Source organism: Telopea speciosissima, chromosome 11 (assembly GCF_018873765.1).
Source record: "Telopea speciosissima isolate NSW1024214 ecotype Mountain lineage chromosome 11, Tspe_v1, whole genome shotgun sequence".
Taxonomy (NCBI): Eukaryota; Viridiplantae; Streptophyta; class Magnoliopsida; order Proteales; family Proteaceae; genus Telopea; species Telopea speciosissima.
In genome coordinates, this window is record NC_057926.1 from 18114739 (window position 1) to 18139715 (window position 24977).

The following is a 24977-nucleotide window of genomic DNA, read 5'->3' on the forward strand; positions in this document are numbered from 1 at the left end:
CTTGGCATAGCAAAAAACAAGCTGTGGTTGCTCATGGCATAGTGCTGAAAACATAGTGCTGAAGTAGAGTTTCGTACCATGTCTCATGGCATTTCTGAACTGTTGTGGATTAAAGGTCTTTTACAAGACTTGACTATTCCAATACAGCTGCCTATGATACTTTACCGTGACAACAAGTCTGCCATTAGCATTGCTCACAAACCCGTCCAGCATGACCAAACGAAGCATGTGGAGATCGACAGACACTTTATTAAGGAAAAATTAGAACAAGGACTGATTTGTACTCCCTTTGTCAAATCAGCAGATCAGTTGGCTGATGTGTACAAAGGGTTTAGCTAGTAAGGTATTTTGTCCTATTTTGTGCAAGTTGGGCATGCATGATATTTATGCACCAACTTAAGGGGGAGTGTTGTAATTTGGGTTTAAGGGAATAAGGATATTTTGGGTAGTTTCTATATTTTGTATTCATTGTAACCCTATTCCTGATATTATAAATAAAGAGGACCAGTGTCATAATGACACAAGTCCTATTCTCTCCATTCCAACAGTTATTATCCTCATTTCTGTATTTGTTTTGAACTACTAGAATGCTTTATTATGCTGACTAAAGGGCGTACCCAATGCACAAGGTTCCAGTCATTGTGGGGTCTAGAGAGGCCATAATGCACGCAACCTTACCCCTGCTTTTGCAGAGAGGCTTCACACCACAAGGTGTTGATTGGATCAAACACCAATCCCACCAGCCTTGATCAAACACAAGACATTCTACAAAGAAGAAGCAAGTTGCAGAGCAGCAATAGCATTTTTTTTTTTAAATTCAAAGGTGAGAATAACCCCCCCCCCCCCCACCGAATTATTTTATTTATAGTGGCCATAGACCATATTCCTAATCAGCCTAGGTGTGTAAAAGCTCCTAGTCGACTCTAATTACACTTCACAACCTCACTCAAATTCGTGCAGAGGTGTGGACCCAACTTATAATGACAGCAAATAAAAAAAAGGTGACTCAAGTCACTTAAATGGAACCACTGGTTCAAACTAGTTTTGGACCGATTCAACTTAAAACATGAAAATAAACTAAGTATAGGCAAGGTTTAAAGTATTGGTATCGGGTATCGTATCGGTCGGGCGATTTTAAGAGACGTATCATATAGGAGATACGTATCAAATGGTGCAGAAACGCATGAGAATGGTCAAAATACACATGGAAATACACTTTTGGACACAAAAAACAATATAAACAAGCAATATCTAACACATATCATGCACAAATAGTAAAATGGAGAATAATGTATAACCAAACAAGTGCGTTAAATTGAAATTGTTATAAAAGATGATGTTTCTTACATGTTGTAAATGCCTATAGCCATAAAGAGTATTGGATGATGCAAAGGATGATGTTGTAGCACTCCTTGATTCATTTTTTAGTCCAAAAGTGTGAAAAACCAAGATTACAAACAAGATTTTAGTCTCTTGGTTGAGAGTTTTCCTTCACTTTTCTGTTAGAATAGGAGTTGTATCTAGTCTATGAGTGAAAATGGCTTTTTTATGGAATGTATCAGTACGTATTGGTACATATCGGTACATATCGGTACATATCAGTATGTATCAGTATATATCGGTATGTATCGGTACATATCGGTATGTATCAGTATATATCGGTATGTATCGAGCCATATCAGCAGATACGTATTGCTACATATCGATATGTATTAAACCACCCACAGAACCCTTTACTGGACGTATCGATATGTATCGGTCGTATCGTATCGTATCGTATCGTATCCTATCGGCCGATACATTTCGATACAATCCAAGACAACCCATTTTTTCAAAAAAAAAAATAAAGAGACGTATCGGTATGTATCGTATCGATACCAACCGATACCGATACGTATCGGCCGATACAATACGTTACATACCGATACTTTAAACTATGAGTATAGGAGCTAATCTCGTATGTAACTTATGTACCCCTACTTTAGGTCCATAAAAGTGACCAATTACATTGAAAACCTATGGGACCACAGGCCCAACATGTATATAACCTAGCCCTAGACTTATTCCCATCAAAATAAGCCTCTTTTGGTGATGTATCTACATCAACTCTCCCCATCTTGAAAAAATTTGTTCTCTAATTTTGCAATGATGAGGAGGAAACAACAAGTGGGTTGCAGACTTGACCGTTCCCAAATGGAATACTGGTTGCTTGTAGACTTTAGGAATGTAGTCTTCAAGGCGTGGAGCTTGCTCTTCAAAGAACCATGGTGGCATAACAAAATTTATGTGCTCGACCTCTAAACCAATATCATCTGTGAGTGTCGTACTCATGGAGTCTTCAACGTTGGTAGCCTTCTCATCTAGGACTTGAGGCACAACCTCTACCTCTTCAAGAATAGCATCTTAGATGTCGATGATTTCTTGTGGAGTGTTCTCAACCACCAAAACTTTAGTAACCACATCAACCTCATAACTGTCTTCCTCATCAAGCATATTATCATAGTAAGTTAGTAACCAGCTTCATAATCTCCATCATCTATGGGGTAAAGATGCAAGTCATCATCTTTTTCAGTTGTATGTTCCTTTTCAGCAACAGCAAGGCAGTCCTTGGCATAATGTCCAATGTCTTGGCAGTGGAAGCATCGGACCTTGTCTGTACTAACCATAGGTTCCTTGCCCTTGTTATCAACCCGTGGAGGAGCTGCAGATCGTGAAGGTCGAGCAGTAAAAGAGTCAGTAGTAAAAGGTTTGGGTGCTGGAAAATTTTTCCTGTTGTCGACAGCAGGAGTACCAAAACGTTTATCAAGACGTGCTAGTAACTCTTCAGCCTTAACAGCCTTCTCAAAACAGCCCCTAACATTGAACACATCAGCAACACCAATAGCCCTGTTGATGTCATACCTCAATCCCAACCGAAAGTGTGATAATTCCTGAATCTCATTCTCCCTTAATGCCAGTACGAGAGGAGAGTGAATCGAATTTTTGCATCTATTCAGCCAGTCATACTACCTTGGCGAAGGGTGTTCAGTTGGTCCTGTAATTGTGCCCTGAAGTGCCTGAGCAAATATTTCTTTCTCAACTCAAGCTTCATCTCAGCCCATGTAGTGAGCGCATTGGCATCATACTCCATGTCTCCTTCAGTAGTTCTCCACCACTCACGGGCGGAACCCACTAGCCTAGTATGTGCTAGTTTTATCTTTTTATCCTCACTCCTCAGGTAAATCATACCAATCAAAATAGTCATCCAATGCAACTAACCAATCATAAAATACCTGTGAATCTGGTCTGCCGTCATAGTCCCTCAACTCGAACGCCTCTGGAGGTCTAGGCTGTTCCCTGTAGTCTCTGTATTCTCTATACCTGTCTTCCCTGTGATCTCTATACCTTTCCATGTCTCTATCCATGTCTTCCTTGTGTCTTCTAAGCGTCGGTGAACTTGGGACTGTACCTGATATCTGTCCTCTTCTATGGGTAGATTGTTGTCCCTAACTGAAGTAATCTGTCGTTAGGGATGTAAACGGATCGGATTTGGCTCGGATAGTGCTATATCCGCATCCGCATCCGATTAGCTTTCGGACGGATTCGGATAGTGCTAAACGGATACGAACACGGATACGGATCGGATATTTTGTCCGTTTACATGTAAATATAGCTTTTCGAATAGCTATAGCCTATCCGTATCCGCATCCGTTTAGCTTTCGGATGGATTCGGATAGAGCTAAACAGATACAAGCATGGATACGGAAACGGATTTTGGCTATTCATTTACACCCCTACCTGTCGTTGCTCAATTTGCTGAAAACTTTCTTTCATAGCTCTCTGACTAGTTAGTAGCTGTTGAAGCATTTAGATAACCTTAGCCATAGGATCGGGTGTTGCTGGCAGCTCTGGTCTACCAAGTTCATCCATTCTCTAATACCACTAATGTAGTCCTAGATTGGTCAAGGACCAACTAGGAGCCAGTAAACCAGGATCTGTTATGAATAAGTGAATCGTTAGGTCCAAATAGTGTTTTCAGTCAAATTAGGGTTAGGTTTAGGTAGGGTTAGGGTTTGATGGGTTGGTTATGTCAAGTAGGTGTAGGGGAGTCTGTCAATGAAGGTCCTGAGATGTTTTGATGGATGGAAGTGTGTAAACTTGAACGGGCAGCAAGTTAAAGTCAGGGTTTCGGGTTTTGGAAAAGAGGAAAAGATGGATTTCTAGGGTTTGGCATAACAGAATTATGGTTGTTTGGAAATTAAAAACAAAAAGGGGGAAAGCTAGGGTTGGGGTTGTAGAAGATTAGGAGAAGAAAGATGGGGATGGGGGATGCTTCCAACTCACTTGTAATTGCCAAAAGTTATTGGCAGCAGCTTGTTGTCGTTGAAGTAGCTAGAATAAAAATTGAATCTTTGACTGAACTAGAAAGTAGAACTTGAGAGGAACTACTCAGGCTTCACACGCAAAGTGTCGATTGGATCAGACACCAATCCCACCAACGAACCACTTGGGCTTCACACCACAAGGTGTTGATTGGATCAAACACCAATCCCACCAGCCTTGATCAAACACAAAACAAATTGCACAGCAACAATAGCAGTTTTTTTTTAAATTCAGAGGTGAGAATAACCCCCCACCAAATTGTTTTATTTATAGTGGCCATAGGCTATAGGCCATATTCCCAATCAGCCTAGGAGTGTAAAAGCCCCAAGCCGACTCTAATTATACTTCACAACCTCACTCAAATTCGTGTAGAGGTGTGGACTCAACTTATAATGACAGCAAATAAAAGAAAGGTGACTCAAGTCACTTCAATTGAACCACTGGTTCAAACTAGTTTTGGACCAGTTCAATTTAAAACACTAAAACATAAATATAAACTAAGTATAGGAGCTAATCCCGTATGTAACGTATGTACCCCTACTTTAGGTCCATAAAGGTGACATTTTACATTGAAAACCCATGGGATCAAAGGCCAACATGTATATAACCTAGCCCTAGACTTACTCCCATCAAAATAAGCCTCTTTTGGTGATGTATCTGCATCAAAGGAAAACTGGGTTCTAAACAAAAAAGGAAGGCAAAGATGGGAAAAGAGGGACAGTTGAAAAGAAAAGCAATGAGAATGGAAAATGGGAAATGGAGAAAAGGAAATAGATAGAAAAATGAAATATGCAATATGAAAGATTAAAGATAGTAAGAGGAAAGAGGCACAGCCCAACACGTCAGAAGAATCTCAGCTAAATGGGGTCTGCTACATAGATCCTTACCCTCCAATAGGCTCTATCTAAGGTCATACTTGGTACAAGGCCTAGACTATACATGTCTTTCCTTACCACTTCCCCTATGGTCATTTTAGGCTTGCCCCTAGCTCTGTTAGCTCCTTCAATCGGAATCATATCACTCCTCCTTACTAGGGCGTCTCTAGGCCTCTGATGAATATGACCATATCACCTTAGATGACTTTCTCGGAGCTTGTCACTAATCGGGGCGACTCCCAGGTCCGCTCTAATATGATCATTCCATACTTTATCCTTCCTTGTTTTTCCACACATCCATCTTAACATCCTCTCCCTGCTACACATAGTTTATCAATATGACACTTCTTAACTCCCAGCATTATGCCCCGTACATTATAGCTGGTCATACAATGGTCCTACAGAACTTTCCTTTGAGCTTTAAAGGAATACGTTGATCACACAGCACTCTGGACGCACCTCTCCACTTCATCCAACCCACTTTAATTCTTTGTGAAACATCATCCTCTATGTCACCTTCTTTACTTATGATCGACCCCTGATATCTAAAATAGTCACTTTGCGGTATCTCGCTTTCCTCAATTCGCACCATATCAGTATCCATCATAGTGTGACTAAAATTACACATCAAATACTCCGTCTTCGTTCTACTTATCTTAAAGCCTCTGGTTTCCAAGGTTGACCTCCAAAGCTCTAACTTAGAGTTAATCCCTCCTCTTGTCTCGTCCACCAAAACGATATCATCAGCGAAGAGCATGCACCACGGGACCTCGTCTTGAATGTTCTTGGTTAGATCATCTATGATAAGTGCAATTAGGTAAGGACTTAAGGCTAATCCTTGGTGTAGTCCAATCGTAATTGAGATTTCCTTTTTCTGACCTCCCACAGATGTCACACTAGTTACTACTCCCCCATGCATATCTTTAATTACATCCACATACTTACTCGAAACTCCTCTCCTCACTAGAACTTATCGGATTAAATCTCTATGGACTAATCTATCCATGTGTTACAAAATTTTTTTAACACAACTGTGATAGATCTTATCCTATCACCAATTTTTTTATCATCTACAACATCATTTATTCAATGTTTATTTAATATCACTCTACTTCTATTATTTTTATCCTTATCAAAGCAAAGGGGGAAAAAATGGCATTACCTAATTCAAGTAGATGAAAAACTCTAAGTCATGTGGGTTAAGCAGCCTTTAATCAGGTTTTAACTTAGTGTTTTGATGCAAGAGAACCAAGAGGTAATCCCAAATTAATATACGAGCTTGGAAAATAAAAATTAATAAATGATTTTTAAAAAAATAGGGATTCAAAATTATGGTTGCATTTTGGAAGATAAACAAATTAAAGTCAACAAAAGCCTTTTCCCAACTAAATGGGCTAGCTATGTTTTCTTGTTTCACCATTCAACACTATTTAAAGCCATGTGTTTTGAAAAGTTAACGCTAATCATATCTTTTCTCACCACTTCTTCCCAAGTCATTTTCAGCCAAATCAGGTTTTCTAACTCCTCTAATCTGCACCATATCACTCCTCATTACAGGTGCACATAAAGCCTCCATTGCAAATGCCCATACCACCTCAAACGACTCACTTTTCACTTATCAGCAGTTGGATCCCATAACAGCAGTTTCACACAATATTGCCAATCCAAATTAACCGTAGGAACTGTTAAGGCAAAAAGACTAGCATAATATGGTAGAGAAATTGGATGGGGCTTAAAGACACCAAAATTAAAGCAGAGAACAACAAGGGTAGAAAATTCAAATGTATAGAGAAAAAAGTGGGGAAAAGGTCCAAGACACAGAGAAACAAATTACCTGGTCAAGAGCACATGCAAACAGATCAAGTACATGGCCTTGATTTACAAGTTGCTTTGAGAGCCCCTCATAGAACTTAACAGCTTTGGTATAGTAAGGAGCAGAATCTTTATCAAGATCCTTGTGAGAACGAATTGGTTCAGATAAATTCTTGGATACAATCTGCAAATTTGGTTTATATAAAGTACAAATCAGAAAATCTTCTGAATGAATGAACCAAACAACAAATATTCCAAACATTTATGAATACATCAAACAATAAATCACTGGCATAAATTTATTAAATATTAAATTAAATAAAGAACGGTGATGCTTTTCCATAATGCCTTTTGATATGTCTACAGAAACAGATAAGCGAGTACAGTCAACAGGTAGACAGGCATATTATACAAGACCTTCTCTTAGAAATTCTAATGCAAACTTGGAAAGCAATAAATCCTACCCATCAAAGCGGGGGGGATCTACTATGGATATACAAACATACAAAGCCTTAACTACTGTTTTTTATGAATCCTTGAATTCTTTTTGCACTCTTGAAGTTTTAATTACACTCGCCAATTCCTGTAACAGCAGGGATACAACTTTTGGTGTGTTGATCCAATTCTACCCTTAGATTTTCCATATAACCTATAGCATAGCTAAGCTCAACCTGATCCTACACCACAGTTCCCAACAAAGAAATCAAAGAATATCAATGAATGATTGAAAATAGGACCATGTTTGTGCAAAATTAGCATATCCAAGAAAAACTCAATCATTGATAATTGAACATTTAGAGCAAAGTGTATTCCTCATTATAGATACCAAGAACAGCCTAATGGATCAGATCCAAAAAACCAAAATAAATATGTCAATGCAAGATCAAATTTTCATGAAGTAGGTCTTTAAGGGGAAAAAATGATTACAACTAGATGTTCATCTTAAGTTATCTTAAACTCATTTCGAGATCTTGAGGAACAATATCAATTTTAGAATGGTTCAAATAAACTTGTTATTATGAAACTCCAAAACAGGAACAAGTATGAAAAATGGTATATGTGAAACAGTTTTATTCAAGCATGTAGTAATCGGGCAATGGGAAATGAGTTTTATTGAAATAAAATAATGAATAAAGATATTCAAATGGATAATTTTCCTAGAGCAAATGATACATTTGAACCTCTTGAAGAACAGAATCCCCATCAAATAAATGCCATATGTTGAGTGAGGTGAGGAAAACTTCATTGTGACTTGTTCATCAAATCTGACATAGCCAGACCACCTGACATTATCATCTAGACCTACTTGGGATTAATATAATTTGGCCCTATGATTATGGAGAATATCTCCATTGGCCATCTAAGTTCTTGGGCTTCGAGGGAACAATTTGGGAAGATTATTGTGATTTTCTATTGTTTGATACTCTTGGCATTTCTTCAAATAAAAGTCCCATGAACTTTCCCAGAATTTGTGCAATCTGAGTTCAGATTTGCTAGGTTAGTTTTCAAATGAAAGAATTTCATGGACTGGAGAGGACCTTAAGTAAAAGAAGACCAGTGATTTAGCTTCATGTCTTAGAATCTTATATATAGTAGGTGATAAAGAGCATACATGTTCATATCTGGAACTATCTTTGAATAAAGGTACTTCTACTGCTAGCCAAAAGTGAAAAAAGCAAAGAAACACAAGACGAAAATTGAATGAATCTAAAATTAAGGTAAAACCATAGTTTATTTCATTCAGATCTAGGAAGTCTGGGCTGATGACCCTGATTAAATGCACATAGAGGTGGATAATTAGTGTTCTTTCTTTTTTTTTCTTTATTTATTTATTTATTTGTTTTGTTTTGGGGGGGGGGGGGGGGGGAAGTGATGGGGTGTTATAATAAGATAAACCATGATTAACAGAGCTTGGTTTGATGATAAACCAAACCATGTGCATCATATGTTATTGGTCTACTTGTTTTCTTTTTCTGCTTTGTGTGAGCATAGTCAGGTAGTCGCATTAATCGCTCTTTGCCATAAATTAGGAGAAATAACATGAGTTTCAGGACAAGGGTTGCCCTCATCCAAGCTGAGAACCAGCATCAAGAAATCATTGGTGATAAGCGAAGATGTCATTGTGACACATTCTGTGAAACCCGCAATAAATTTGAACTTTTGGGACCTGTGTGGTTTCAGGTTCTGGTTCATTGCCCAAGTTAGTCTCTAAGTGTTGGGCTGTCTCGATTAAGATATTCCGACTAATCTCATGACTCATCTGTAAGGGCATTTCAAACAGCCCTTAAATAACTTAACCACTATAAATATAACCAAGCTTCACTATTCATTAATCAAAGGACTTTGGAACCAGAATCGATTCCAGCCTTGAGAAGTTTGGAGAAAATAGAGGAAGAAAGGAGAAAATAGAAGAAGAAGGGAGAAGAGTACCTTATGTTAGGGCTTTGGTTCTCTACTTGGAATTGATGCCTTGGTGTTCAATTGGAGTCCTTGTGGCACAATTCAAGACTGTTGTATACTGAATCCAGGTAAGCCTTGAAAAATCCTTGCTGTTCCCATCTCTATCTTCCCTAAATTCTCTCTAATTTCAGTCCTAACCCCATGGCAGCCATTAAAGCTTAGAGAAACAAGCTTTATTAATAAAATTCTGCTTATATTAGACTGTTTAGGGTTAATTGTTGTTCAATTGCACCTGAAACCTTAGGCTGTCCCCCCTAATGAACCTAATTTCTGCTTCTATTGACCTAACGATAAACCCTACAGCAATCTATTTGGGTTTATTTGGTAAAACCCCCAAATTAATAATGGTTTTTAAAATTAAACAACAATTTCATATTGACCCACCTTAGAATTAGGTGAAAACCTGAAATTGACCACATGCATGTCAAGATCCATGCTAATTGAGCAAAAACCCCAATTTCGGCCATTGAGCCGGATGCTGTTGCAGGCCCAGGGGGGGTCGCCCGGCTCACTGGAAGTCTGCATCCGGCTGCCCCTTTTTATGTGATTGTTGGACTGATTCCTTAGGGTTTGACCTAGACTATTGCCCTCACTGATATATGTTGTTTTGATGTTTATTTAGGACTGTTTTACTCCATTTTTTGTGAGGATTACTTAGGCTTTTGGGTTTCTATCTGACTAGGTTTATCGACTATCTCAGGTAAGGGAACTTTGAACTTAATTTAGGCGTGTTTGCCATCTTAATTTGTTATTATGCTGAATGTCATATTATGCATCATTGAAACTACTCTGATGCATATAGTTTCTTAGCTTGTGTTTTGATGCATTAGAATGCATATGATTTAGGTTGCACATTAGCATATTGCATTGCACTGCATTGATGTTATTATTATTGTGAATTGTTGATGGTGGAATTCAGTACTCTAATTCAGCTGATCATACTTGTATCATCATGAATAGATTGCACTGGGCTAGGTTGTTATTCATTACCCAGTACTACGCCCCTTACCAACAGGGGGAGAGGTGTTGGACAACTCGTGGTAGGTCCGATGTGTTAGTTCCGGGATACCATCTTCTGTCCCATGTTAACGTGTGTACTCCGCTGTGGGAATAAACAGACAGAGTTGGTCTTTGGGGGTCTGTTGAGGTCCGATGTGTTAGTTCCAGAACTAGCGGGTCCCCACCGTGGTAGAATGGTTTCGCTCGGGTGACCAAAGGGTAAGTTCCGGGACCGAGGTTAGCATCTACCACCAGTAGTACTTAAACCTCATGAGACTTAGCATCTGTGTTAGGAGCATACTAGATTAGGTCATGCATCATGAATTTACTGCGTTTGTATGTATGTATTCCCTTACTGGGCTCAGTGGAGAGCTCACCCCTGTGGATATCCTTATTTTTCAGGTGATTTAGTTATTTCTAATGTTGGATTTGCGGCGCTGGAGTTTGAAGTGCACGATGCTTCGTGCGCACGTGATGATTGCGCATTCTCCTGATCTTGGCCTGACAGTCCAGGCTACCTCCCCACTCTTTTATGCTTTATAAACACTTTATATGGTTATAGTATAGTTTCTTGTAGACTCTTACTTTGTGGTACTTTAGAAAACTATATAGTTGTATCACAAGCTTTATCCTTTATACATATGAAATATCACTTAGACTTCTCTTACTAATGATGTTACCTCTATTATTTAAATTGTTTCCGCTGCCTCTGATTCCTGTACTTGTGAGATAATGATTGTAAATAGGGCACTGCACAACTAATCCCATGTCTCTGACATCCAGTCTCTCCTAGCCCTTAAGCACCGGGCCGGGGTGTGACATTTAAGTGGTATCAGAGCCTTCGTGCTCTACTCCTATTTACAATCAAGTTCACAGTACAGCAGCTCTTAACTCATTGATCTAAAGATGAGTCTACTTAGGATGAATAAAAGCTTCAACTAAAAGCTACAACTAAAGTAAAAAAAAAAAATTTGATTGTACAACATAAGAGATATTAAATAGAAAATTAAAAACTTTATAAATAAACTGAGTCTTTGGTACAATGGTTACAACTTTTTCCAGACTTTAAGTACAATTCCTATAAAGAACAGCTGAAAAGAAGTAAAGTAAAAGCTAGACTAGGATGCATAAGTCATCACTGCTGTGGTGGTGGTAGTAGTAGGCCTATAACCCACAGGTCCCAGGATCTCCACTGGCCCAGTCTCCACTACCTGGACACGGCTGCTAACATGAGTGAAGTCTCTCCTCATACCACAAAATCCCTATGCCATGGATCTCTCTAAGCCCTCAAACCGGCTAAAGAGCTATCCCCAGGGAGTACCATCTGCAGGAACAGCTGCAACAGATGAGGAAGAAGCACCCGCATGACCATGTGAAGGGTGTTGAGGAGGAGGAAGTGGATCTCTGCGTGCCTCTGTATGTCCTCTCTCCGTAGCATCCTCCACATTAGTAGTCTGTCCCATATCGGTGCAGTCAAGATGACCAAGTTCTGGAGAAAAAGGTGGAAGTTCTATACCCATCTTTACTAGGGTAATCCGGTTGATACTCGGAGTCTTCACCCCTGAAGCCTCCTCATTCAATAGGTTTATACCAAACCTGGGAAATACCTTGGCAAGTAGCCTCCCCAGTAACAGATTTCCACGCCCAAGGTTATCATGCAGGTGTGCCATGGTACGCATAATGGCATAAGGAAGGCAGATCTGGTATCCTGTATAGAGACAGTATGTGGCAAGGATCTGCATTGTGGACAACTCAATCCGGTGACCACTCTTCTAGACTACATTGTGTCCACAAATCCTAGATAAGACACGGGCTGATGGAAGCAAGTCCAACTCAGATTTCATCCTCTCATAGAACTTACCATTGGTGAAGACTAAATATAACCATTCCTGTTCTTCATCAACCAGGAACTCAGAAACATCAGCATCTGGAGTGCAGTACCTTCATTCTCCCTCATTAGATATCTCTAATATCTGTGTCAGGTCGGTTGTGCTGAAGGTGATGGGCATACCCTTCACATATGAACGGATGACGAACTCTTCACCCTTAAAGCCATAGGATAGATTACTCAGGAACAGCCGAACCAGCCTTGGATAGCAGTGCCTTTCTGGCTATAGCATTGAGAGCCATCCTAGCCTCTCAAATCCTTCTTGGACCTTGAATGCAGCAAGGTCTCCCAAGATAACATTCCTTTCCTCTTCTACCTTCCTCTTCATAAACCAAACACCATATCTCTGTTCTTCCTCCACACTTCGGAAGAACCTAGGATCAAAGTCTGGTGGGGCAGCAGTAGCTGCACCTCTTCCCCTACCACCTCTACCTCTACCCCTTCCTCCACAGCCTTGGGTTGCAGCCATCTCCTAAGTACTGCAATTTTTAACAAGTAAAACCTGTTAGAAAAGAGTAGGACAGCAAGCTAACTTAATTACATTAAGGCATTTAGTCTACTATTATGTACATGTATATCCTTAAGTAAACCATAGTAGATATAGAATTATATTCGATCATGTACATATAAAATGGTAGGATTAGACTAAGAAGAACCCTAGTTTTAGTTTTAGAACAAATAAGAGAGGGGTTAAAACAGTACATGAGTAATAGGGGCAGATTTACTATAATGAAGAGAAGAGAAAATAGAGGAAGACATAAACTATATGAAGCATTAACAAGATGTAACAAAAAGGGAAACAAATCTAACAAGAAAGTCTTAAAAACTCTAAGAAAAAACAAGGACAATAGGTCTAGACGTGAAAGAGAAACAAGAAAATTAAAAAAATTTCATGATTTGGAACACTTACTTGTAGGTTTGAAGTGAAAATCCAAGGATTTAAGCACTCAAATAGGTTTAGGAACCCTAGAATAACCTTAGGAGAGCCTTAAAAAGAAGTTAGAAGAAGAAGAAATGAGTTTGGAGCTTTTGGGAGTGGGACCCAAATGGATTTATAATAGCCCAGTTCCGACAGGCGGTCGACCGGCTCGGTACGAGCCTGAATCCAGCCCTTGAATCCGGTTGCTCCAAAATCCTTATAAAACCACTACTTCAATAGGCGGACGTCAAGCCCATTGGATGTCTGAATCAGGTTGTTGCATCCGGCTTGGTCAAAAAAAATAAAATAAAAATATAGCAAATTACATACATATTATACACTACATATATATATATATATATTATTAAAAACAGTAATAATAGGTGTATAATACAGTAATTAAATAGAACCTATGTTACATCAAAATAATGAAATATATAGAAAATAAAATAAGATTAAACATGCATATTGTATATAAATGTGTATATATATATATATATATGTATTAAAAGTATATATATTAATGTAGTAAGTGTGAACAGAGAAAGAAACTAATTACATTATGACACTAAGATGTATATTCTTGTGTTATAATAATTATTAATAATGAATATAGTGTATGATTTGGTCGCTTATGTAATTGTAATATATGTAAATTACTATATGATGCTAATGTTTCTTTTTAGGAATTCGCCATGATAGCTTGTCATGCCCTTGCATCTCAATAACGAGTTATATATTGAGTACCTAGGGTAAGTAAGCAAAAGTAAAAGACTTGAAAGAAATATAAAAGAAAAAAGAACCCAACCTAGGATCAAAAAGAGTGAAAAGGTTGAAAGAATTGAGGAGAAAATTTGAGTTCGGATAACTTGTAGATTAGGAAGGTAGATCTTAGGATTGAATGCCCCAAAATATGTTAAAAGTCTTCTAGGAGAATTCTTGAAAGAATTAGAAAGAATTAGAAAGTAAGTGAAAGAAAGAATAATGCTACATTGCTTAGATTAAATAAACAGAAGAAGAAGAGTAAGAAAAGGTAGACAAATGGGAAATCATCTCACAACTAATACCAGGGAGTTTAGCAAAGATAAAAACATATATAGACTTTAACAAATATCAAATGGGACTGCTAACTAAAACACAGTAAAAATCTTTAATACAAACCATACGGAACTAACCTAATTTCATGGAAAGTACATTGGAATTAGACCAAAGAAAGTACAGCACAATAGGTGACTGAATCCCTTATAAGTAACCCAAGAAACCATAGGAGATGTGTAGAAGCGAATGATATTAATAAGTACAAATTCTTATCATTAGGCTAGGCTTACCTAGGTCCTAGGATCCATTAAAACCCTAGTCAAATTTAAAGAAACCTAAAGTATTAGAAGGAGAACCTCCTAGATAAGAAGAAATTTCACATAAAGAAATTTATGAACAATTCAAGAATAGAAGGGTATAAGAAAATTTAAGGAATTCATAACGAAAGACCTAAGAATGCTAGTTTAGGCATCCTACCAAATACCTTCAAGGCATTAGAATAGCAAGCTGATGCAGAAGCCGAAACCATGATTTAATTGGCTGTTCTTTGATTTTCGTTGGAGCCTTTTTACTTTCTTGTGATAGGGTTAAAACAGTCTTTTTATATTTATTTTCTTAAGTTCTCCCTCCACGATTTTAGAGGGATAGGTGTTTTTTTTATTTTATTTGTTTAAGCTTATACTCCTATTTAGAGTATAAGTCTATTATGTTTTATGTTTGTGATTAGGATTCAGATTAGGAATTCCCACTCCTAATCTGATTAGGATTGCTTTAGATTGATTATTTGTAAGGCCTTTTGGCCCCCCTTTATTATTATAAATAGTAGAATCGTGGAGCCTCCCCCACCTATTATGTTTGAAATTTTGTTTCTTCTCTTCTTTGCGCCCTGATCTTGCCGCTTCTTCTCTATCTTGTGTGTCATATCAAGACCCCTTGTGAGTTATATCGAGGCTAGGGTTGGAGAAATCCGGACTCCTTGCATCTCGCAGATCGGGAGGTTCTTCTTCTTCTTCAATCTTGAGTTGTTCTTGCTCCTGCACATTAACCCTGCAATTTATCCATTCAACCCTCAACCCCATTAAACCTGCAACTCCTACTTCAACTAGGACTCCATTATAATTCTAGATCTAACCATCACCTTCAAACCCTATTCTCAGTCCACCTTCCCTACATCATTTCCCACACTCGACCTCAGCCCTAGCCCATAATTCCCACTCTAACCCCTTCATCTCTTCACTCCATTAAACCCCAAAGCCTGTGACCCGATTCTGCCCAAAATTGCAGAAATTCAAAACTTCTCCAAACCCTAATATCTTTATAGACCTCTGAAACCTGCCTTTTAAAACCCTATAAACCCCATTGTCATTACTTCGCCCTAACCCTAAATTTTGCCCTAATAACCCTAATCTGCCCATTCGGCCAACCCTTAGACAGAACCTGGTCCTAAGTGGAAGTAATTTCACCTAGGCTACATTAAATTGGTATCAAAGCTATGGAAGGACATGGCAGCCTGCTGTGTATCCTACACAACCACCCCCACCCGATTCCCTTCTGCAATCACGACTATGCTCGCGGAAGATCTCCATAGACAAGCAAGCTCTTGGTGATCGAATGAGACCATGGAACAAAGGCAAGTTGTGCCTATTGTAAACAACCCTCTATACGTAGAGGAGGATAGACTCCAAGTCCGTTCGGGAGTTCATGGAACTCTAGGAAGGGATGAACATCACAGAGATCATCCCAGACGTCACAGGGACCACAGAGATCAGTCTAGACATGACCGAGACTACAGGGATCGATGTAGGTATGACAGAGATGACTACAGAGAAGACAGGGACAGAACTACTGAAGCACCTCGAAGACCTAACTTTGAGGAATATTTGAGGTCCTACTTCACTGGAGATGAAGCTACTAACCAGCGGTTCGATACACAGAAGGTCAAGCTAGAATTGAAAGAGTATGATGGGCATGGTGATCCACAAAAATTCTATGACTGGTTTGTTGCCCTAGATGATTACTTTGACTGGTATGATTTGCCTAAAGACCGAAAGATGAGACTGGCACGCACTAAACTAATTGGCTCTGCTCGAGAATGGTGGCGCAAGGCAGAGCGGGACATAGAACGTGAAGGTAAAGCACCTACCAACTGGGAGGATATGAAGTATGATTTGAAAGAGAAGTACCTACCAAGACACTACACTGCTCAGATGCAAGATCAATTCAACTCCCTTCGTCAAGGGAACATGACTGTACCCGAGTACACGCAAAAGTTTGACTCTCTCTCATCTCGCACTGACACAATAGAAAGTGCTACTCAGATGTTGTCCCGATTCCGGTTGGGATTGAGATCTGATATTATTAAAGCTATTGGAGTTGTTGATGTTCTGGACATCAAGGACTGTTTTGAGAAGGCATTGAAGGCTGAAGAATTATTGGTTGGGAATAGAGGATTTGATTCTTCCACTGAGGGTATTGTCAAAACTTTTTCAGCATTCAAGTCTACTACCACTAGTCACAATCGAACTAGAAATTCTACTGCTGGTCCTACTCGATCAGGCTACTCTGCTGGTAGTTCTTCCCGTCCTCCACGTGCTGATCATAAAGGTAAAGTTCCCATGGACAGCAATGAACCCCACAAGTGTTTCCATTGCAATGAACTTGGGCACTATGCCAAAGATTGCCCACAAAAGCATAGACCTGTTAATGTGGCTGCCAAGGCAAAGGAAACCTCTGAAGAGCACGATGAGCATGGCATATATGCACTACCCCCTGATAGTGATGAAGACTTAGACCGTCACCTTGAAGATCTAGATGGTGGTGATCAAGGTGTCCATACAATTGCTCCAGTTCTCATGGATGATGCGGTTGATTGTGACAAGGTAATTGGGAACATGTCACAGGGAGACAGTATCAAGCAAGTTGCTGTTCTTGAAGAGGTGGGGCCGAATGAGAAGGTTATAAATATTGAAGACCCTATGGAAGTTGAACACATTGATTTTGTGATGCCCCCTTGGTTCTTCGAAGAGAAGGCCCCACGACTTGAAGACCATATTCCCATTGTTATAACTTCAACAGAATTCTGCCAGGGAAGTGTTGAAGCTGCTGCCCACATGTTACTTCCTCCTCCTCATCACAAGGTTCGTGGACGAGTTTCTTCACCCAAGCATGGTACGTGAACTCCCATTCATGAAGTCAACAAGCTTAGCCCCAAGTTGCCAGAGTGTTGCATGGATTTCACCCATTCATCGGAGATGAATGTTTCTAAGTCGGGGAGAGTTGATGCAAAAGCCGAAACCATGATTTAATTGGCTGTTCTTTGATTTTCGTTGGAGCCTTTTTACTTTTCTTATGATAGGGTTAAAACAATCTGTTTATATTTATTTTCTCAAGTTCTCCCTCCACGATTTTAGAGGGATAGGTGTTTTTTTTATTTTATTTGTTTAAGCTTATACTCCTATTTAGAGTATAAGTCTATTATGTTTTATGTTTGTGATTAGGATTCAGATTAGGAATTCCCACTCCTAATCTGATTAGGATTGCTTTAGATTGATTATTTGTAAGGCCTTTTGGCCCCCCTTTATTATTATAAATAGTAGAATCGTGGGAGCCTCCCCCACCTATTATGTTTGAAATTTTGTTTCTTCTTGCTGCTGCCGCCTTGACTGCTGCTGCTTCTCTATCTTGTGTGTCATATCAAGACCCATTGTGAGTTATATCAAGGGCTAGGGTTGGAGAAATCCAGCGACTCCTTGCATCTCGCAGATCAGGAGGTTCTTCTTCTTCTTCAATCTTCAAGTTGTTGCTGCTCCTGCACATTAACCCTGCAATTTATCCATTCAACCCTCAACCCCATTAAACCTGCAACTCCTACTTCAACTAGGACTCCATTATAATTCTAGATCTAACCATCACCTTCAAACCCTATTCTCAGTCCACCTTCCCTACATCATTCCCCACACTCGACCTCAGCCCTAGCCCATAATTCCCACTCTAACCCCTTCATCTCTTCACTCCATTAAACCCTAAAGCCTGTGACCCGATTCTGCCCAAAATTGCAGAAATTCAAAACTTCTCCAAACCCTAATATCTTTATAGACCTCTGAAACCTGCCTTTTAAAACCCTATAAACCCCATTGTCATTACTTCGCCCTAACCCTAAATTTTGCCCTAATAACCCTAATCTGCCCATTCGGCCAACCCTTAGACAGAACCTGGTCCTAAGTGGAAGTTATTTCACCTAGGCTACATTACAAGCTCTTCTTAAAATAATTGAATTCCTTCACTTAAAATATAATGCAATAAAAGCCAAATAATAACTGAGAACAGAGAGAAGCTGGAACTGAAGGATGTGGCAAAACTTTGCTCAATAATAGGTATGAGTGGAGTAATAGGTCACCGAATGTCCCCTCCGTTTGGGAGTGAACACCAGGGATCCCATCAATATTCCAATTCATCCTACAGTTGAGTGAGGTATTGCATAACCAGAAGTGGAAGTCTTCATAATGGAAAACCCTATAAGCAAGAATTATACAGACTTATACACTATAACCCAAACCTCGGAAATATAGATAAAAATACAATAATCGAGTTATATGAAAATATCATGAACAGAATGGAATTTAAATAAAAGAAGAAGAGGAATGAACACTAAAGAATAAGAAGAACGAAAATAATGACGACAATAATAATAATAATAAGAATGAGAATATTTTCCTTGTATTTTTAGGTTTAGATACTTTGTCGTTATGGTGACTGAACCTTGTAATGGATTGTTCCCAAGTTACCTTAGATACTCTAAGACCCCCCTATTGTTTATTCTTTTGTACTTAGAGAAAGAATAGGAGAGTTTAGATATGAGAGTAGTGTCTTTGGTCAGTTTAGAATATTGTCTGACCCGAAACCGGTCAACAAAAAACCATCAACCAATAGATTGTTCGGTACACAAAATAGGAAACGACTTAAGAGTGTAAGTCATGATACAGTTGAAGTAACCTCAACTGTTCGGATTACCAGGTGCATCAATTTCGAGGACGAAATTTGAACTTTTTGGGACCTGTGTGGTCTCAGGTTCTGGTTCATTGCCCAAGTTAGTCTCTAAGTGTTGGGCTGTCTCGATTAAGATATTCCGACTAATCTCATGACTCGTCTGTAAGGGCATTTCAAACAGCCCTGAAATAACTTAACCACTATAAATATAACCAAGCTTCACTATTCATTAATCTAAGGACTTTGGAACCAGAATCGATTCCAGCCTTGAGAAGTTTGGAGAAAATAGAGGAAGAAAGGAGAAAAGAGAAGAAATAGAAGGGAGAAGAGTACCTTATGTTAGGGTTTTGGTTCTCTACTTGGAATTGAAGCCTTGGTGTTCAATTGGAGTCCTTGTGGCACAATTCAAGACTGCTGTACACTGAATCCAGGTAAGCCTTGAAAAATCCTTGCTGTTCCCATCTCTATCTTCCCTAAATTCTCTCTAATTTCAGTCCTAACCCCATGGCAGTCATTAAAGCTTAGAGAAACAAGCTTTATTAATAAAATTCTTCTTATATTAGACTGTTTAGGGTTAATTGTTGTTCAATTGCACCTGAAACCTTAGGCTGTCCCCCCTAATGAACCTAATTTCTGCTTCTATTGACCTAACGATAAACCCTAAAGCAATCTATTTGGGTTTATTTGGTAAAACCCCCAAATTAATAATGGTTTTTAAAATTAAACAACAATTTCATATTGACCCACCTTAAAATTAGGTGAAAACCTGAAATTGACCACATGCATGTCAAGATCCATGCTAATTGAGCAAAAACCCCAATTTCGGCCATTGAGCCGGATGCTGTTGCAAGCCCAGGAGCTGTCGACCGGCTCACTGGAAGTCTGCATTCGGCTGCCCCTTTTTATGTGATTGTTGGACTGATTCCTTAGGGTTTGACCTAGACTATTGCCCTCACTGATATATGATGTTTTGATGTTTATTTAGGACTGTTTTACTCCATTTTTGGTGAAGATTACTTGGGCTTTTGGGTTTCTATCTAACTAGGTTTATCGACTATCTCAGGTAAGGGAACTTTGAACTTAATTTAGGCGTGTTTGTCATCTTAATTTGTTGTTATGTTGAATGCCATATCATGCATCATTGAAACTACTCTGATGCATATAGTTTCTTAGCTTGTGTTTTGATGTATTAGAATGCATATGATTTAGGCTACACATTAGCATATTGCATTGCATTGCATTGATGTTATTATTATTGTGAATTGTTGATGGTGGAATTCAGTACTCTAATTCAGCTGATCATACTTGTATCATCATGAATAGATTGCACTGGGCTAGGTTGTTATTCATTACCCAGTTCTATGCCCCTTACCAACAGGGGGAGAGGTGTTGGACAACCCGTGGTAGGTCCGATGTGTTAGTTCCGGGATGCCATCTTCTGTCCCATGTTAGCATGTGTACTCCGCTGTGGGAATAAACAGACAGGGTTGGTCTTTGGGGGTCTATCGGGGTCCGATGTGTTAGTTCCGGAACTGGCGGGTCCCCACCGTGGTAGAATGGTTTCGCTCGGGTGACCGAAGGGTTAGTTCCAGGACCGAGGTTAGCATCTACCACCAGTAATACTTAAACCTCATGAGACTTAGCATCTGTATTAGGAGCATACAAGATTAGGTCATGCATTATGAATTTACTGCGTTTGTATGTATGTATTCCCTTACTGGGCTCAGTGAAGAGCTCACCTCTGTGGATATCCTTATTTTTCAGGTGATTTAGTTACTTCTAATGTTGGATTTGCGACGCTGGAGTTTGAAGTGCACGATGTTTCGTGCACACATGATGATTGCGCATTCTCCTAATCTCGGCCTGACAGTCCAGGCTACCTCCCCACTCTTTTATACTTTATAAACACTTTATATAGTAATAGTATAGTTTCTTGTAGACTCTTACTTTGTAGTACTTTTGAAAACTATATAGTTGTATCACAAGCTTTATCCTTTATATATATGAAATATCACTTAAACTTCTCTTACTAATGATGTTACCTCTATTATTTAAATTGTTTCCGCTGCCTCTGATTCCAATATTTGTGAGATAATGATTGTAAATAGGGTACTGCACTTGCGATCCTAGGGGGATTGGTTGGATTTCAGAGACATCCAGTCTCTCCTGGCCCTTAAGCACCTGGCCGGGGTGTGACACATTCGTAAACTAATATGAATATCAAGGGAGACAGAAAACTGCAATTTAGAAATTGAGTTCATATGACTGCAAAGTTTTGGTCGAATTCATAGGACTGTAAAATCATGTAAGAAAACTCAAACCATAGCCATGATAATTCAGTGCAACTTACAGCACCCGGACCTTCCGTCGATGGTCCACCAATTAATGCTATAATTCTAGCTCCAGAACCAGGAACACAAGCACCTAACAAACTCGCAGCCACACTTAATGCCGTGCTAGTGGACCTGGTCGCCCTCTGATCAGCTGGCACCGGCCAAGGATCTTTCTGAAGCTCCTCCAGGACCTAATAAAAATCCCAGTTCATCCAAACCGTAAACCATACAAAACTTCACAATCCCTACGGTTGATCAACTTCTTTCAATAAACTCATAACATTCACAGGAAATTACCGAATTCAAGGCAAATTCACACTCCGAAGCAGGCACCAGAAAGCGACCAATACTTTCTGCAGAAAGCCCATCCCTGACACCCGCGATCACGCCTGGCCTCTTTGCAAAGAAATTCATATGCTCAAGAATCTGATCCTTCGATATCTCCTTTGACCCCTTAAAAACATAAGTCTTAGGAATCGATCCGAAACCAAGTTCATGAACATGAACATAAGTCCCAAACGTAACGAACCCAACAAGCGAATTATCCGGTAGGAGATCAATGGCCTGAGATAGAGCATTCTTTAAGTACACCAACTCTTCTTCGATAATGCAAGTGTCGATGACGAAGAGGAAAACAGGAGGAAAAGCGGCTTTTTCAGTCGGTGTTTCATACTCAATCGTGGTGTACTGAGCGAAGAGCTCCGCTGGAAGATTGTCTTCGGTGATCGAAGCGTAGTGAGGAGGGAAATGGTTGCGTTGGAAGCAGAAAGGGCATATCCAGATCTTCGCGACGTAATCGACGATGCAGAAAGGGTTGAGAATCGATCTGCAAGTGCGGCAACGAAGGGGAGAATAAGGTAAGATAGGCATGTTGGGGAAGAGCTTTAAGGGTGTATAGATCGCAGAGACTGGGACGACGCACTGTGTGGATTCTTGTTTCGTTCCTGGGAAGACGTTCCATGGCATCCGAACGCCGTCTTGGGCTTCCAGGTCTAGAAATTCTGCCATTAAACGCACACACACAGAGAGATTGTTCTGAGTTCTGTCTTCTGAGAGTGACGAGCTTGTTGAACTAAGAGTTATGGTTACTGGGTTTTCTCGTGAAATATGGATTGGGCTTCGGAGAGCTTAAGCCCAATCCCTCCATAAAGTTTTGAGCTTCCCTGGCCCATGTGCAATTTGTGTAAAATTTTTCATTTATGTCATTGTTGGATTTGAACTAGAGCTACTATTTATTTTTTTATCAAAAAAAAAAAGATAAGGTCTTTTTTTTGGATAATAAGAAATAAAAATATTCATTAGAAAGTCATGGATACATCATTTCCATGAATCACAAAAAAAAAAAAAAAAAAAAACATTGTTTTCTCAAGGCCGCAACAGCAAAGTAATGTAAATTGGTTAAGAGGTTAGAGTCGATCAAAAATTTGAACAAAATTCCGATTGAATTAGTCATCATACGAATGACTTTAGGAATAAGAAGCCAAGGCCACGGTGTTGCGTTCGGTGATGGAAGTAAATGATCTTCATCCTTGCAATCACTCCAAACTTCTTTGATCCTCAAATCTAATTGAGAGGCTTGCCCAAGACCCTGCTTTATTCTTGTCACAGTAGCTTCCAAAAGGTGACTTGTATGTGAAAAACCTGCAGACACAAAAAGTATGCGTCCTTCTACCAATAAACAATAACTCCATCTTGATCTTTTTAAAACTAGGTCAGTAGATGCTGCGCAAACCAAAACAAGAAAGTGTACGACAAGTAATTTTGCATTCCAAGACATAGTAATATCATGAGTAATAGTTACATCATTGGGAATAATAGGGGTAGGAGGATAGATATTTAAATAAGTTTGAAAGCTATCTAGAAACATTTTGAACCCAGAGAGAATCATGCTTGACTACTCCATTAACAACTTTGTTCCGAAGACACCATATAAAAATAACAAGTGATAACCAACACAAAAAAAAAAAAAAAAATAGAGATTGTTTATCCAATTGCTTGGCATTCAAAAGAGAAATGCAGAGATTATTCAAAGAGGAAGCAAAGAAGAATTCTGTTCTCAATCCCAAAGGGCCGCAGCCCAAATCCGCTTAACCCATTCACATGATAGAAAAAAGGTGCCAATAGAATTCCACACGAGATCCACATAAAACACAATTCGGATCAATCGGTATCCATTTCGAGATGATCGCTTTGACTGAAACTCCTGCATTTAAGGCACGCCAAAAAAACACTTTTTAACTTAGGGTGTATAGGAAGCATCCAAAGATAACGCCACCAAGATGATTGCTGTCGAGACATAGAAGAGAATCTAGGTGGATGTAAAAATTTAGCAGTAAGTTTAGTAGAGAATTTCCCATCCTTTGCAATAATGCACCGCCACCTATCATTGCCCTATGAGATAGGAATAGACAAAATTGATTGAAAAAATGGGGTAGGTAAATATAAACTAAGAAAAGAAACATTCCATTGAGAGTCATGAATAAAAGAACTAATAGAAGTCTTAGAATCACAACCATTAGACAAGTGGTTAATCCCAAACCTGGGAATGTTTTGGTATCCATGAGTCTGTCCAAAAGAAAGACTCAACTCCATTACCAATATTCCAAAAGACCATAGCTTGAAAATATGGGATGATATGAGCAAGACCATTCCACGTCCACGATCCTTTTTTAGCAATAACCTTAGGATCAAAGATTGAATGAGAGGAAAAATATTTAGCTTTGAGAATTCTAGGTCACAGATCATTATTGCTATTCAGCAATCTCCACCCCAACTTAAGGATAAGGGACTTGTTATGAATCTCAGTCTTACGAAGGCCAAGACCTCCAGAAGAGATAGGAGAGCAAACTTTGTCCCAAGCTATATAACACATTTTCTTAGAGTAGTTCGTCGAACCATTCCAGAAATTAAGACAAATGGAATCAATTGCCTTACAGACTTTGAGGAGGAAAAGAAAAGAAGACATGGTATAAGCTGGAGTAGATGCAAGAACAGATTGAATAAGGATATTCCGCCCTGCAAAAGAAAGCTGATTAGATTTCCAACATGAAAGCTTATACTTCATTTTATTTATAATTCTACCAAGCTCCTTAGACTTCGATCTAGAATGAAAAAGATTAGTTCCCAGGTATAATGAATTAGTAGACATCTCTTTAATACTAATAAGGGAACTAAGATGTCATTTATCTACAACAGAAACATTCCTACTGAAATAAATCCCACTTCTAGATAAATTCTCTTCTTGTCCATAAATATCAGAAAATAAATCAAGGACAACTTCAATAGTAAGCAAATCCTTAGCATTA

The 24977-nt window shown here is 39.1% G+C and overlaps 1 protein-coding gene across 1 annotated transcript in view; it reads right to left on the reverse strand.

The window, feature by feature from the left end:
• LOC122646384 (protein transport protein SEC23-like) overlaps positions 1 to 22719 on the reverse strand; it is a 128507-nt gene extending 105788 nt beyond the window's left edge. The window contains exons 1-3 of the mRNA XM_043839934.1: positions 21970 to 22719; positions 21690 to 21863; positions 7072 to 7233 (exon numbers count right to left, since the gene is read on the reverse strand). Of these exons, the coding sequence (XP_043695869.1) occupies positions 7072 to 7233; positions 21690 to 21863; positions 21970 to 22680 (1047 nt within the window). The 5' untranslated portion in view covers positions 22681 to 22719. The remainder of the gene's footprint in view (positions 1 to 7071; positions 7234 to 21689; positions 21864 to 21969) is intronic.
• Positions 22720 to 24977: the final 2258 nt, after the last annotated feature.